The following is a 17,149-nucleotide window of genomic DNA, read 5'->3' as shown; positions in this document are numbered from 1 at the left end:
GTGCACAGCAATAGCGCACAGATTGGGATGGGAAGAAAGGGAAGCGCACAGCTTCATGGTGACAAGTGCACAGCAACAGTGCACAGATTGGGATGAGAAGACAGGGAAGGACCCTGCTGCGTGGTGACAAGTGCACAGCAACAGTGCACAGATTGGGATGAGAAGACAGGGAAGGACCCTGCTGCGTGGTGAGAAGTGCACAGCAATTTTACCATTGTCTACAAAGCTCTCTAGAAACTGAAGAGAATCCTATCCAGCTCATTCTACAACATCAGAATTACCCTGATACCCAAACTGGGTAAATGAATGCACTGTAAGACAAGAAAACTGCAAAGCAATAGCCACTAAAAGCATAAGTGTGCAAATCCAAACAAAATTATCATAAAGAGGAATTCTACCAAACACAAAGCATATAACAGCGCATGACCAACTTAAATTTATCCAGGAATACAAGTCTGTTTGGGCATCCTACAATCATTTAAACACAATCCATCATATGAGCAAATCAGACAAGAAAATAATATGACAACTTCAATAGACAAGGAAATTTGTTAGACAAAACCCAACACCAATATTGATAAAAATTATCAGGAACCTAAGGGGGAAACAAAAAACCTTCCACAAGTGGAAAAACAGAGTCTATGAAACTGCAGCCAACATCCATGCTTTTGTTTGTTCTTTAAAATATTTTTATTAGTATACATTAATTATACATGATAATGCAACTCATTATGACATCTTCATGCATGCACATGATGATTCTTTTTGTTGTTTGTTTTGTTTTGTTTTGTTTTTGAGACAGGGTCTTGCTTTGGCTGGCCTCAGACTCACCAAATTCCTGCCTCTGCTTCCCAAGTGTTAGGACTACTGGGATAAGCCACACACCCAATCCATGCTTAGTATGGAGGGCTTCCCCATCAGCCAAGAATAATTGAAGGAAGCTGGAAAGCGGGCTCATCCTTTAAGAGCGCCAGAAGAGGTCCAGTTTCCAGCATCCATGTGAAGCCTCACAAATATCTGCAACGCCAGTTCCAAGGGATCTGATTCCCTCTTCTGGCCCCCTTGGGCACTGCATGCACATAGTGCACAGATATACAAGTGGTCAAGACACACATATTTATATAAAATAACAACCATTGAAGGATATTTTACTCATCATCTCGGTTTGAAGTTGTACTATTGCTTTTTCCAGTTCTTGCAGAAAAGAGCTCTTTACTTACGGGTGATGTGACAACAATGCAGAGAATCTAATGGAATCGATTAAAGAGTTGCTGGAAGAGCCGGGCGGTGGTGGCGTACACCTTTAATCCCAGCACTCAGGAGGCAGAGGCAGGCGGATCTCTGTGAGTTTAAGGCTAGCCTGGTCTACAGAGCGAGTTCCAGGACAGGCTCCAAAAGCTACAGAGAAACCCTGTCTCAAAAAACCAAAATTAATAATAATAATAATAATGATGATGATGATGATGATGATGATGATGATGAAGTTGCTACAAGTCTGCACATGCTAGAATGACTGTAGTAGTCTGGCATTTTGGAAGCTGAGACAGGAAGACCACCATGAACCCAAGGCAAGCCTAGACGACAGAGGTCAACTTGGACTAGATTATGAGACCGTCTTAGAAAACGACACTGCTAGAACCCTTATGGAATTTAGCAAGGTTGAGACATACACGGTCAGCACCAAAACCCATTTGTCTGTCTGCGTCTGAGCAAAAATCAATATAAAAGTATAGTTTACAAAACAATAAAACATGCAACATATAACAACTTAAAGAGTAATAAATCTGGAAAAATACGTGAAAGCTCTATACTGAGAAATACACAATATTGCTGAGATAAATTAATAAAAACCTAAATAGGTGGAGACATGTACAGTATTTATAGATTAAAAACCATCATTGTTAAGAAATCAATTCTCAATAGTTTAATCTTAGATTCAAAGCGTTTCCCATCATAATCCTAACTTGATTTTTACACAGATTGGCAAACCACTTTAAAGCTTTGTTTGCGAGCTGGTGAAATGGCTCACAGGTAAAACTGCTTGTCAGCAAGCCTGATGACCTGAGCTGATCCCCCGGTCTCACATGGTGAAAGGAGAGAGCCATACATACGCCGTGGCCAGAGTGCCCATTCTGTCACACACACACACACACACACACACACACACACACACACACGCACGCACGCACGCACGCACGCACATGCGCGCACACACACATGAAAAAAAAACTCTAAAATTTCTAGAAGTAAACTCAGGAGAAAAAAAATAAAAATTTTGATGACACCGATTAGGCAAATATTTCTTATATTTAATAACCAAAGCATGAGCTATGAAGAATAAGTTAGCGCTGGAGTGGGGCACACATCTATAATTCCAGTACTCAGAAAGCAAAGGCAGGCAGATCTCTGTGAATGCAAGGCCAACCTTGAAGTGAGTTGTGAGTTACACACAAGCTAGGGCTACCCAGTGAGACCTCACCTCAAAAACAAAAACAAAACAAAAACGTGCAGAACAAAGTTAAATACACACTGGCCATGTGCGCCAACCATTCTCCTCTCAGGTTTTGAGCAAAGAAAATGGAAGCATGTATCTATGCAAATATGAGGACATGAATGTTCACACCATCTTTATCTGTATTAGTCCCAAACTGGAAACAACTCCAACTCCGTCAGTGGACAGATAAACTACTGCTGTACACAGCAATGTGGATGAGTAATTATATTCAAAATAATTACATGAATAAAATAAACCAGATTAAATGAGAGTACCCACTGCATGGTTCACAGCAGGCAGTCTTCCCACTGAAATATGTCACCAGCAGCAAAATTGTAATTTCATTTATTTATTTATTTTTGAGATAGGGTCTCATGTGTTCTTACTATATGGCTAAGGATGACTTTGAACTTTTGTTTCTCTTCAACGATTTGTTTTTAGGTGCTGGAGAGATGGCTCAGTGGTTAAGAGTACTTGCAGAAGATCTACATTTGGTTCCCAGCACATAAGTAGTGGCTCACAGCCATCTGTAACTCCGGTTCTGCGGGATCTGATGCCCGATTCTTACCTCCTTGGTCACAGGCACACACATGGTGCACATACAGACATGTAGGCAAAGCACTTACACACATAAAATAAATATAAAATTTGTTTTTTTTAAAAAAAAGATTTATTTTTAGTTTTAAATTAAACACATGTGTGCACTTTTGCGTAGGTATGTGCGCATGCCCAACATGGGTGCTGAGAACCCACTGTGTTAACTGCTCAGCTATCTCTCCAGCCCATGATTCTACTGATGTAAAACCCTGGAAAAGGAAAACTAATCTTTAATGCTGGAAGCCAAAACAGTGATGTCCTCGGGATAAAGAGCGACAATGTAACAATGTGACGATGTAACAAAGGGCAGAGGATGCTTAGCGTCTGGGGATGGTGATGTTTGCAGGATCACATGTTTCATGGGTTGACATAATACCACACTTTTTTATTCAGGAGAGAGAGCTAATATAGTCCCTCACTACCACAAATTATGCAGCCGAGTTTCCTGTGTGTGTGGAAATCTCAGGAGTCAGCTCACGCTAAGTGTGTGAGCCTCTCTCTGGAAAAACCTGATCATGGTGTTCCCCTGCCAGGTAAGTATCTTGTCACACTTTAATATTGTATTTCTTGTGTGTCAATTCTGCCTAAAAGAAAGAAAGAAAGAAAAACAACAACAACAACAAAAACCCCATAGTTTTTAATCCGTCCTTTTAGCCAACTTTCTGCATCTGTGTGCTTTTTTTGCAAAACTTTTGCTAAGTAGCCACCGTGATCCAATAATGTTTGCTTTTTAACATCCCATAATTACAGAGAAGCAGTCTGACAGAATTAAATATAAATGTCTGGGGAGTCTCTAGCCAAAGAGACTCATGGTCTGGGCAGTCATAATCAGGGAATCTGATAAAATGGAGGAATATAGTTATAATAAATGCTGGATGTCAGGGCCAGGCGGGTGACCTAGCTGCTGCAGGGCTTGCTCAGTCAATTCTTCCTGCTGAGTCCCTTTATGCTCACTGCTTTAGCTATGCCTTCTCTGGGCAGAAAATTGCCTGTATAAGAAAGACCTGCACCCTAGGGAGAGGAAACGTTCTGCTTCTTGCTATAGCTTCTCTACACTCCCTCTTTCACTTACAGCTCCTATCTGTGCCAAGAGCCAGTCTCTGGGCATCTTGTTTTCATTCCCATTGTGCCAGGTACTGGCCAGCTCACAGGTTCCCGTGGAGCCTGGTGTACTTAAAGCAGCCCATGTTCCCAGATCTAGCTCCCGGCTGCGCTCACTCTCAGACCTAGAAGTCTGGGGCTTTACGGAGCCACATCACTCTAAGGATTGAAGTGAGGAGCTAGAATTCCAGCCATCCTATAGTTACCCTAGAGATCTGTACTAACTTCCCCAGCTCTGAGCGTCCATGGAGCTCCTGCTGCCACCCGGCATTGTGTGCCGGCTGTCCAACTCACCACTCTCTTGTCGGGGACCCTCTGGGTGAACACCTTGTAGAGTCGCCAGCTCTTCCCCAGAATAGGGCCGAACACAAGGGATGTCCCAATGCATAGCATGGACAGTCTCATCTGAGGGCAAACGAGAAGCAAGAGTCACAGTGGAACCTCCCTCCATCTTCAACATCTCAGGTCCACAGAGGATGGGGGGTAGAAAGTGGGCCTCACTGAATGTGCCCATAACACGGACACATAGCTATAACACAGATACACAACTATAACATGGATACACAACTGTAACGCAGATACATGACTATAGCATGGACACAGACTACAACATGGACACATATCTACCACTCACAGGAAGAGCCATGATCATGGAATATCATCAAACTCTAACATGGTGTCCGAAACAAAGTTTCAAAGTGTCACCTACCTGCACGAGCGCTTCCATTGAATTCCCCACTGAAGCATCTTGAATCCCAAAAAGGTAAGCACTACTGTAAGTCAGACAGCTGCCCAGTAAGGTCACAATGTTCAGATTGGGGCTGGACATCTTCACAATCCTGGGTGGAAATAGGAAGAATGGCATAGCTGTGATCCATTGAACCCATGTCGAAGGCCTGCCAGAGCAATGTCCTTCTAAGGACAATCCCCACCGCAGCCCTGTCACTGGGGAGAAGCCACTGTGCACCCTCCAAGAAACTTACGGTTTATTTACATGCATTTAAAAACAACCAAACCCTGGTTTGCTTTATTTTTTATGTTTTGAGATAGGACCTATGGTAGCCCAGGCTGGCCTTGAACTTACTACGATGCCCTTGAACTCCTGTCTCTCTTGTCTCTATCCTGTGCTGGTATTGCAGGCACGTGCCAATATGTCTAATTTGAAAAAGAAAAAAATTTATATGCCGGACGTCATGGTGCATGCCTTTAATCCCAAGACTTGGGAAGCAGAAGCAGGCTGATCTCTGTGATTTCAAGACCAGCCTGTTCTGCAAAGCAAGTTTCAGGACAGCTAGGGCTGTTACACAGAGAAATCCTGTCTCAAAACAAACAAACGAAACACCAAAAATGTCTCGAAAGTTTTATTTTATAAATACGAATGCTTTGTCTACATGTATGTATGTGTGTGTATCATGTGTGCATCTCATGCCCACGGAGAACAAAGAAAGGCATCTGATTCCTCAGAGCTGGCTCTATGGAGAGCAGTGAACCAACTATGTAAGTGCTGGAAACTGAACCCCGGTCCTCTGCAAGAGCAACAAGTGCTCGGAACTGTTGAGCAGTCTCCCCAGCCCTCCTGGCTTTTAATTTCTTGAACCCAAATTCTTGTATCTCTTGCTTTTATAACTTTGAAAGGAAGGCTGACCATCGACACAGATGACGCCAGAGAAGGACGAGGGCTTGGTCGGTGAAGTTGAGGCTGTTAAGGGAAAGGCCAGCGTATGTAAGCCACAGCCCGTGGGTGCACAGGGGGACAGCGTGGGGCTTGCAGAACTGAGCTGTAAGGAAGACTACTGTTTGCAGAGGGGTCTGGGTTTCTTTACATACACTCATTGTTACACGCACACATTGCTTTTCTTTCTTCACTTGACTGAAACAAGAGGCAGCAGAGATTAAAATAGGGGATTAAGTTAGGGCAGTTTTTAGGAGGGGGCAAAACGAAGTCAGTGGCGGATGGAGAATGCAGATAACTGGGGTCTTAGACAAAGTTGGCACGGGCAGAGTCTCCGGGTGTGATATTAATCTAGGCGGAAATCAGGCTGATTTTGTGGATCACTGATGTGTGAGCTTCTGTAAGACCAGGGCTTGAGACCCTTTTCCATTAGCCTCCCACAAGCTCCTACACATAAGCCATGACCACGATGGCGGCCCTCTCATGACTTCCTGCCAGGACCTCGTAGCTAAACATCTGCTTGTCTACATCACTGACGAACAGCTTTGCAGCCCAGCTCAGCTCGGCACCTACCTTGTTCGAACGCCCTACTTTGGTCTCATTTGCACAATCCAGTATTTCACAGATCCTAATTTGGAATTCTCCCCATTTCTGACTTAGTGAAGAGGAGCCCTGTCTAGTTATTTCTGAGGAAATGGGCATTCTCTAGCATTCACGTCTCAAGCCATGGTGTAAACCCCTTGTCCAGGTAAACATGCCTTGGACCCAGACGCGTATTTTTTTTTTTTTTGTATTTTTTCTTGAGAGGTTTTACTGAGGGTATCTCATGAAAGAAAACATGAATAGGAGATGATTAACCTGTTTAGTCTGGCTGAGTAGCGAACACCTGTGAAGCCATGTAAGCGTCATTCAGCTCCAATTCAGTAGGTAATGACTTGTCTGGGGACCGTCTTTGCTGCGTGGGGAGGTATTCAGCCACCATGTCATTTTATTTTTCTATTGAACTAAATGATGAAGTCTGCAAAGCTGAATGTCTTCCCTCATCTACCAACATGCAGAAGATTTTATAATGCCAGGAGAGTTGGGCCCCATGAGGCCCCGAGTAACTTCCTGAGCCTAACTTGAGTTTGAGGAGAGAGGAGTGACTCAGCACAGCCTTACCTAGACGCGCCTCTGTCTAGTCACCACTGACATGGCAGGATATTATTGGCCCCTATTCCTCACTCCACTATCTCAGCCCTATATAAGTTCCTGCCCTGAGGCAATCAAGTGAGCTCCTGCTTTAACAGACTCCCACCTCGGTGTGTGTTTCTCCTCGGTGGCCAGGGGGGAGGTCTGGATTGTCAACGCTCACCAGCCTGCTCAGCCCCAGGGAGAGATGGGCTGGAGCCACTCTGCCTCAGCCCTATCTGCTGGAGAACCCGGCACAGGAGATTTAAATATTACACACTTAGTTACAATGACATGACTTGTGTTGCACGTACGAAGAGTTGAAAGTCTAGACTAGGTGACTAGCAGTCAGAAAACAAGTTGGGGGGTGTTGGGGATTATATAGCAATCTCTTTTTTCTTTTCATATTCATTTATCGACTAGAAACGTGAGACAAGGACTTTCTCAATTTTTCTGTTCTCCAGGAGACTCAGGACATGCAAACAAACACCTGTAGGTCTTGTTTAACCCTGTATTGTCTCTCTTGAGGTCTAGTAGACCCAGGAACGTGGCGTTCACCAGCTCAAACACTGGCCTCTGAGCTAGGGGACTTTGAGAGTTACTGAATTTGGAAACACAGTTCAAGGTTGTATCTGGGATATATCTGGGCAAGTTATGGCTAGGCTAGAAGGAAACTTCCCTTAAAACATCACAGGGCACACTTTATAAGACGCGTCATGAGTTGATGCAAAGGCCAACACTGAGTAGTAGCTTGGTTCTGTTTAAATTTATGGGTATGGATGTTTTGCATGTGTGTATGGATGTCTGTGCACCAGTTGTATGTCTGGACAGGAACAGGCATCAGATTCCCTGGAACTGGAGTTACGGACATTGGTGAACCATGTGGGTGCTGGCAGGAGTTGAACCTGGGGCCTCTGGACTGCAGTGAGCAGTATATGCTCTTAACCACTGAGTCGTCTCTCCAGCCCCTATCACTGAGCTCCGTCACAGCTAAAACAAATACAGGAGTCATTCACAGCTCAGCAGTAGAAAAAATTTATTTCTGAGAATCTGTTGAGTTTTTCATTCAGTCTGCTAATTTGATCATATTATGTTACAATAAGATTATAAATGTATGTCATACACAACTCCAGCTTTATTATGTGATCTGCTGTCATGCCACAGATCTGATCTGCTGCCGTTTTGTCGATTTGGTTTGAGTTCATCAATCCAAATCCTGCACACCTCATGCTAACACTATAGCGTGACCTCTAACTATTGGGCTTCACGCCTGTGCCGCCCTGCGGCTTCATCCCACCTGGGCCTCCTTAGAGGACCATCCAGAGAGGTCAGTATAACCTTTCAGCTCCCTGGGCTCTACATCCACTCATCAGAACGATTTCATTTTATTTTGCTTCAGGGTCTCTGGATCCTTTGTCTCATCATTTGAAAGAGTCCTACTTTCAGGATTTTGAAACATAAATATACTCCCCCACCCCACCCCACCCTCATTAAGATAAGGCCTCACTGTGTGTCCCTGACTGCTCTGGAACTTGCTGCATGTTCCAGGCTGACATTGAACTCACAAAGACCCACCTGCCTCTGCCTCTGCCTGGGATCAAAGATGTGTACCACCGCATCTGGCGCTCTCTCTCTGTCTCCCTCCCTCCCTCTCTCTCTCTAAACCACAGTCCATTCAGAATTTAACTCTTTGTCTTCTTCCATATGTTATCTGCCATCCTTCTCCAGCTCAGCACACGAACTCCATCTTTCTGTTTGCTTGGATCAAAAACCTTGAAGTCATTGCTGACTCTTGCTTACCTCCCACATCCAATCTGTCTTGAAGTCTCATTCTGGAAATACAAGCAGAACCCAGCTACTTCTCACTACCTCTACTGCCACCAACTGATCAAAGTCTTCCTTGCAGCAGCCTAACTGCTCTCCCAGCTTCTATCCGGGAACTTCCTTCTCAATCACTGGAAGCCAGAGGGGGCCATGAGCTGGCTTAACGTCCACGTGTTAGACAAAGAGGGCACATGTTGGGGAATAGAAGTGGCTTCCGGGTGTCTCTGCGGACGTTCATGGAATGGTTGAGACTTCCCTGCTGTTAGTGCACACAGAAAGATCAGAGTTATTTTAGGGCTGTGAGCGCTGTGGAGTTCTGTAGACCAGACTGGAGTCCTCACTGACAAGCCTAGTTGTGTGGGTGAGCCTCTCCTGGGCTTCCCTCCCAGCATGGTGCTGAGAGAAGCTCGGAAATAGAGAAGCCCGGAAATAGATGAGAGATCCTAACCGGGTGTCTGTGCAGCTCTGTGCTCCCCCACCCTCTGTTTCTAGGGAACCTCAGCGTCTGTGGCAGGATGGCTTCACATACGCACGTGCGCACATAGGTTCACTGTCTCCAATGAGATCAGCCTCCTCCAAAGGGTCCCTTCCATTAGCCAAATCCTTCCTGGAGAATTCTCCTAGGAAATGCTTTCCTCTAACCCATCTCCCAGGTCACGTGACCAGGAGGGCCCCGAGGGCCCAGCAGACCTCATCTTGATGACCACACATCCCACGTCTCAGCTGACATTAGTGACAGAAGTTAATGGCTCACATTGCTCTCCCAGACTTCAGAAAACCCGCTGATCTTGGATGGCCTTGCTGCTTGCAGCTGGCAAGGAAGCCTGAGTGCCGGGTGGGCCTGGCCTCTCTAAGCTCGATTGCTTTTTAAAGCAAACTCAGTGCTTGTACAGTTTTGTCTAATCCCAAGAGCGAAATTCCCAACCACCAACCTGTCATTTGGACCCACAGTCACTGACTCCATAAAGGACCTGGAAGCAGAAGGCTACAGGATAGCTGCGTAGCTAGCAGCAGTGGGACCCAATGAGACCCAGGGTCCCTTTCAGCTCCTCCCTTTAGCCACAGAATCTTCTCCTGCCGCTAGCTTGTCAGCAAGCTAGTCACATGCATTTCTGCCTCAATTCCTTAGCCTGTAAGAGCAGACTGACCTGGTTTTCAGAGATGTGGTGGGTTTTACAGCCCGATCACCTGATCATCCAAATAAAAGCTTTGCTTATTAAGTACTGAAGAAAACTTGCCAAATGTCCTGGCCCCAGATTCTCCTTTAGCCAATGGCCTCGGTGTTCTTGGCTTTGCTCATCCTCTCATTAATGGTCATTTTGTGTCAAACATTAATTCCTGAATAGCAGCCTATCACAGCATTGAGAAAATGGAGATGGCAATGCAGATTAGCTAGAATCTCTGCCCTCAACTCATGAGGCTGCTTCCTGGGGGGGGGGGAGCTTTCTCACGACGAAGATAGTGCTCTGATTTCTCTTTTAAGACAGAATAAAAGCTGCACATAACACTAACAGTCCTTTCCTCAGCATCCAGGGCTAACTAACACACACATATGAGAACATATAGACTAAAAAATTTAAATTACATTTATTTGCATGTGCCTTAACACCTGTGTACCATGTCATGCACACAGAGTCCAGAGGACAACGCACAGTGGTTGGTTTTCCTTTCCACTGCGTGGGTCTGGCATGGTGGCAAGCACCTTTGTCTGCTGAGCCATCTACACAGCCCATAGGATTATATATATATATATATATATATATATATATATATGTGTGTGTGTGTGTGTGTGTGTGTGTGTGTGTGTGTGTATGTATGTATATATGTGTGTATGTTATATAAATTTAATATATGAAAATACATATAGATTTATAGTACACATATTTCAGAATTCATAGCTTTCCTGGGCTACAGACATAACTGAGTCTCGATTCAAAACTGCATCCTCACATCCATTTTAAAAGCTGGAACATGGAAATGTAGATTTCCATTTCACAGCAAATGTCCCTTAGCTCGTTGTACCGGCTCAGGTGTAGGACGGTAGTGGAAGGCCCATTGAGACACACTGCTGGTGAGGGGAAGCAAAAGCCTCAGGGCACCCTTAGAAAGGAAGCCTGCCTTCTTTAGGAGTATTATGGTAACATTTGGCATCTATTTTAAAAAAAATCAACTCCCAAATGTATATTTCCATGTCTCGTGACAACTGTACAATATTTTAAATGTGCTTTTAAACAATAAGAGGGGACAATAGACGCACAGAAGAAAATCCCATTTTCCCTAAACTCTCCCACCCGAGGGTTCCAGCTCCACACGTGTTGTGATTGATTGTTCAGGCTGCGATTTTAACTTCCGTTCTCCCTCCCACTGCCCCACTGCAGCTGTAGGAAAGGCCTCCAGCGATTTCTAGCAAGACTCTTGTAGCTCTTCCAAAAAAGAGAAAGAGAGAGAGAGAGAGAGAGAGAGAGAGAGAGAGAGAGAGAGAGAGAGAGAAAAGAAACAAAGCCAGCCCAGGCGCCCTGGTTCTAAGCAGGACAAAAAACACAAGCACAGTTGGCCGTTAGACGCAGCCAATCGCGGAGCGCCAGCCCCAGGTGGCTGTAAATCCATCTTTGCTCCTCGTTCCTCTCTTTTCAGTCTTCACGTTTATTATGTCGGGAGAATGCTGGGCCACGGTGTGCATGGGACTCTGTGAGGAATGCTGAATACATAAACACAAGCAAGAATGGTTCTCTACTGGGCCAGAATCTGGGAATCCACGACCCCGGGGCTGAGTTTGGCCCAGCTTTCTACCTATGAGCACCTTCTATGAGGTCTCTCAGTAGTACCTCATTATATATCTTCCGAGGGACAGGGTTTCTCTGTAGCTTTGGAGCCTGTCCTGGAACTATTTCTTGTAGACCAGCCTGGCGTCAAACTCAGAGATCTGCCTGTTTCTGCCTTCCTAGTACTGGGATTGAAGGCATGCGCCACAACCACCCAGCCTGTAAAATTAATTCTGCCACTAGATTTAGATGAGTGTTAGGCCTTAGAAAAACGAGAAATAAGAGATCACGAAAGAAGATCTGTTGCTCCCTGTTGCCTTGTCCCCACCAGCTGTCCAGGGCAGGACTGGAGTCCCCAGGCCCCGAGACTCACACCCTCCCCTGACTCTCCTTTTACGATGAAAGGACAGGGGACAGTGTGGGCACAACTGACCTGCACACCCTCTCTGACTCTGGGATCCTCTAGCATTCTTTCTCTTTCCTGAACTGATCACAGTTGCCTGGGACCCTGTTCTTTCTCAGAGGCCTTTCTGACGCTGGCTGCTAACACCCTGTAGTAGTGTTAGTGGACCGTGGGTTTGCACCTGGCTCCCCAAAGGCCCTGTTTGGCTGACAGCGACCGCAAGAGCAGACCCAGAGAACCACTGCTCTCCTTGTGGTACACACAGCCTTCAGTGCTCTTCACAGGGACTGTGTCTTCAGATCCCATTACTGGCTCAGGCCTAAGACTCTGGCTGATTTCCCATCATGCTTCCTGGTTTTACCCACTGGCTGGAATCCAGTCTGAATTCCTGCTGCAGCTGGCTTTGGGCTCTTGGGCTTCTGCCATTGTCTAGTGTCTCGAAGCCTTGGCTCCAGCGATGGCTTGGCAGCGTTGGCTCTGCACTATGGCAGACAAGAATTATGCATTCTTTCCTATAATCTGATGAAAAAGGAACAACTAATTGTGTGTATGTGTGTGGGGGATGTGTGCGAACATCTGTACATGTGCACACTCACGCTACAGGTACGGGTACACACCTGGAGGCCAGAGGACAGCCCCAAGTGTCCATCTCTCTCTACCTTGTTTGAGTCATGCTCTCTTGGTGGTTGACTGCCTTGGACCATGGGCCTCTGGGTATTGTCCTGACTCTACCTTCCATCTTGCCATAAGAGTCCTAGAATTACAGCCATGAGAACTACCATGCTCAGTTTTACATAGATTCTGGGGAGTCAAACTCAGGTCCTCAAATGTGTGTAGCAAGTGCTCCAGCTCCTGAGTCTCCTCTCAAGCTCCCAATTTATTTCATTGATTATTTTGACACTATTATAAATGAGATTGTTGTCTGGATTTCCTTTTCAGACAATATATTGTCAGTGTCTCCAGTCATAAATATCAAGCTAACATAAATATTTATATCTAGGTTTTTGGGTAAACATATGTTTCCATTTCTCTAGGGTAAATACCCAGTAATACAATGACTAAGTCACACAGTATGTGTTTGATTTTTCTAAGAAATTACCAAAATGTCACGCAGAGATTTATGAGAGATTTAGTTTTTCCATATGTTTCCTAACATTTAGTATTGGTGTGTGTATGTGTGTGGTATATATCGGCCTTTAAGAGTAGAAGCCTTGGGGTTGGGGCTGGAGAGATAGCCCAGTGGTTAAGAGCACGGACTGTTCTTCCAGAGGATCCAGGTTCCAGTCTCTGTGGTGATACTTTGTGTTTTAACAAATAAAGCTTGCCTGAAGATCAGAGTGCAGAGCTAAGCCACTAGAGGCCAGGCAGTGGTTACACGCCTCTTTAATCCCAGGACTCGGGGAAGACAGAGGCAAACAGACCTCTGTGAGTTCAAGGCCACCCTGAGCTATACTAGATTAATCTAGTTTCAAAGAGAAACAGAGTCAGCTGGTGGTAGCTCACATCTTTAATCCCAGCACTAGGGAGGTGGAGACAGGAGTGATATGGCTGGGTGGAGAGAGGAGTATAAAGTGAGAGGAGACAGGAGCTCAGTGCTGTCTGAAGTTTGGTGGAAACAGTTGCAATCCGAGCATGCAGTCTGAGGTGCAGTCTGAAGCAGTCTGAGGACAGGATTTTACTTTGGTCTGAGCATTGGTAGAGGTAAAAGGTCTCTCTAGTGGCTGGCCACCCTGCTTCTCTGATCTCTCGGCTTCCACCCCCTAATATCTGACTGAAGGTTTTTATTATTAAGAGCTCTTAGAATGCATGCTACAAGTCAGACCCACATGGTGGCTCACAGCAGTTACTGCAGGTCTCTGAGGTACCTTATGAGTGTGGCACACAGACATACAGCAAAACACCCATTGATTTCAAAAAAATGAACAAATCTTTTAAAAAATAAATAGAAGCCTTGGATTCCATTTGTTTATCAGGAATAAATCTTGTAGGGAGAAGGTATATTTCAGTAAGCTGAATTTTTGCTCATATAAGTGTACATGCAGAAGTTGATATCAGCTTCTTCCTCAATTGCTTGTCACCTTATATTTTAATGTTTATTCATATATATACATTATATATATGCACACACACACACACATATATAGATAGATAGATAGATAGATAGATAGATAGATAGATAGATAGATAGAGAGTCTGTTTGTCTATGTTGAGGAGCACCCATGGGCACCCATGGAGCCAGAGGAGGGTTTTAGAATCCCTGGAACTAGGTGTGCTCTTAACCTCTGAGCCAGCTCTCTTGTCCTCATCACCATATCCGTTTGAGGGAGAGTCTCTTCTGCACCTGGAGCTCATAGATTTGACTAGACTGGCTGTCCAGTTTGCTTCAGGGATCCCCACTGCCTCCTCAGTGCTGGGATTCTAAGTGACTGTCACTGCATTCAACATGTTTGTGTGGGTGTGGGAGACGGAGCTGAGGGCTTCAGGCTGCCCAGCAAGCACTTCACTGACTGGGCCAAATCCCAGCCTCTAATGTCCTCAATCCGGATCAACACCCTTCTCAGTGCTGGGCCTTGTGGCAGATGTGGAAAACAAAAAATATAGGCCTTGCCTCAGACGTTAGCAAAGGCAATGGGAGAGTGAACAAGGAGCTCTACTTCTGAGATAAAATAAGCATTGGTCAACGGATGTGGAGCTTGATAAGGGAACTGTGCCTTACCAAAGTTGTTCTTAAATTCCATAAGGACCAGAACCATGTGGAGACTTGTCAACACACAGACTGCTGGTCCTCATCACCCCCAAAAGTTTTGGATTAAGTAGACTCTAGGGTTGGGTTTGAGGCTGTATTTTGGACAGGTTTCTGGGTGGTTCTGCTAATTCGGACCTAGGACCCTCATTTGAAGAGGCAGGGGTTTGTTTTAAAGGGTGAATGAGTGTTTCTCTGGTGATAAACAGAGAGCCACGAAACACTTCTACATGAAAACCCAACTACAGAAGGTGATCAATGCTCACGCTACACTGCTGGGGTATGGAGTAAAGGGAAAATGTGGGCATTGTGTGTTACAAACAACACAAACACTTAAATGTGTGTCAGGCATGGTGGTGCATGCCTTTAGTCCCAGCACTCAGGAGACAGAGGAACCCTCTGTGAGTTCCAGGACAGCCTGGTCTACATAGAGACCCTATCTCAAAAGCAAAACTTCCCTAAACTTTAAATGTTTACCTAAGGAGCTGTGTAGGCAAGCCCAAGCCTGCATTAGGAAACCATGTTGAGCTTCTTAAGTTATATTGACAAAAGATTGAAGCTTACAAAATGAGACCTAATAAGGGACAAGGCAACCATTCCAATAAAAACAAATTAAGGGGACTGGAGAGATGGCTCAGTAATTAGGAGCACTGGCTGTTCTTTCAGAGGACCCAGATTCAATTCCCAGCATCCACATGATAGCTCACAACTGTCTGTAATTCCAGTTCTAGGATTTGATACCCGCACATAGACATACACACAGGCAAAACACCAATATATATAAAGTAAATAAACAAATTTTTTAAAAATCTAAGACTATACTTGGACAATGGAGCTGGATAATAAGAGACAAATTTGAGAGACATTCCAGAGTTTAAATAGCTGAGACTTGTTGGCAACTATCTGTATATATGGGATATGATAGAAATAGATATGGATGAATTGTTTATTAATAAATGATACGAAATTCCCCTCTGTATGCTGTGAATATGAGTTCTTACCAATAGTTAATAAAGAAGTTGCTTTGGCCTATGGCAGGGTAGAACAGAGCTAGTGTGGGGGGAACTAAACTGAATGCTGGGAGAAAGAAGGCAGAGAAGCAGATGCCATGTAGTTGCCAAAGGAGATAGATGCCAGAAACTTACCAGTAGGCTATAGCCTCGTGGTGATACATTGATTAATAGAAATGGGTGATGGAGGAAGGTCATTGGCTAATAAAGAAACTGCCTTGGCCCATTCGATAGGCCAGCCTTTAGGTGGGTGGAGTAAACAGAACAGAATGCTGGGAGGAAGAGGAAGTGAGCTCAGATGCGAGGCGCTGCTCTCCAGGGCAGAAGCGATGAAGCTCTGACCCAGGATGGACGTAGGCTAGAATCTTCCTGGTAAGCGCACCTCGTGGTGCTACATACATTAATAGAAATGGGCCAAGCAGTGTTTATATGAATACAGTTTGTGTGTCGTTATTTTGGGGCATAAGCTAGCCAGGCGGCCGGGTGGCAGAAACGCAGCCCTCAGCTCCTTCTACAAATGGGTTAATTTAAGATGTAAGATTTAGTTAATGAGAAGTCTGAACTAATAGGCCAAGCAGTGTTGCAATTAATAGAGTTTCTATGTGATTATTTGGGTCTGGGTGGCCAGGAAACAAATTAGCAGTCTCCATCTGCAAATAAACAAGATGGAAATTACATGGTCAAGGGGAGAGCAAGACTAGTTGCTTGTAGATGAAAGTTTCTCTCCTGCCTGGTCTCTCCAACCATTCAGTGCCAAAGAAACATGTAGAGGCTTATATAAATTGTAAGCTGTTTGGCCTGTTAGCTCAGGCTTATTATTAACTAGCTCCTTCAGCTTAAATTAATTCTTATCTATGTATAGCCACATACGGTCCCTTTTCTCAGTGAGGTATTCTCCTCTTGCTTCCTCTGTGTCTGGCTGATGACTGTGTCTCTGACTTTCCTTTTTTTAAAATTCCCTTTGTCTGGTTGCCCCACCTATACTTCTATCTGGCTACTGGCCAATCAGCGTTTTATTAAACCAATACAAGTGACAAATCTTTAGTGTACAAAAGCATTATTCCACAGCAGTGACTAAAGTCTGGTTTTAGTCAATGAATCTAAACTAACTATGGAAAAATCCTTAATGGCAACTGTGAAGTCAGACAGGATTAGAGAAAGTCATGGCTGAGGACACTGAAGAGGAGACATCAAGACCAGACAAAAGGCTCAGTGCAAGAAGTAAATCAAGAATCAAGACTGGAATTCAGGGTGACATCAAAATTAAGTGGGTAGATGGAATTCTAGAACTGTTGGAAGCAGTGAGTACAGAGGCAAAACTGGATTCTTAAAAATTTGTTTGTGCGTGTGTGTGTCTGTGTGTGTGTGTGTGT

The 17,149-nt window shown here is 44.7% G+C and overlaps 1 protein-coding gene and 1 pseudogene across 1 annotated transcript in view; both read right to left on the bottom strand.

Moving 5' to 3' along the window:
• The window catches only part of Gpr156 (G protein-coupled receptor 156), an 86,498-nt gene that overhangs the window by 23,701 nt on the left and 45,648 nt on the right, over window positions 1-17,149 (bottom strand). Inside the window, exons 4-5 of the mRNA XM_075955050.1 lie at window positions 4,902-5,031; window positions 4,487-4,597 (exon numbers count right to left, since the gene is read on the bottom strand). Coding sequence (XP_075811165.1) covers window positions 4,487-4,597; window positions 4,902-5,031 — 241 coding nt within the window. The remainder of the gene's footprint in view (window positions 1-4,486; window positions 4,598-4,901; window positions 5,032-17,149) is intronic.
• LOC142842872 (U1 spliceosomal RNA) lies at window positions 3,486-3,632 on the bottom strand (annotated as a pseudogene).

This window comes from Microtus pennsylvanicus, chromosome 1, assembly GCF_037038515.1.
Source record: "Microtus pennsylvanicus isolate mMicPen1 chromosome 1, mMicPen1.hap1, whole genome shotgun sequence".
Taxonomy (NCBI): Eukaryota; Metazoa; Chordata; class Mammalia; order Rodentia; family Cricetidae; genus Microtus; species Microtus pennsylvanicus.
The sequence above is the reverse complement of the archived record's forward strand: the minus strand, read 5'-3'. Positions and strand labels throughout refer to the sequence as shown.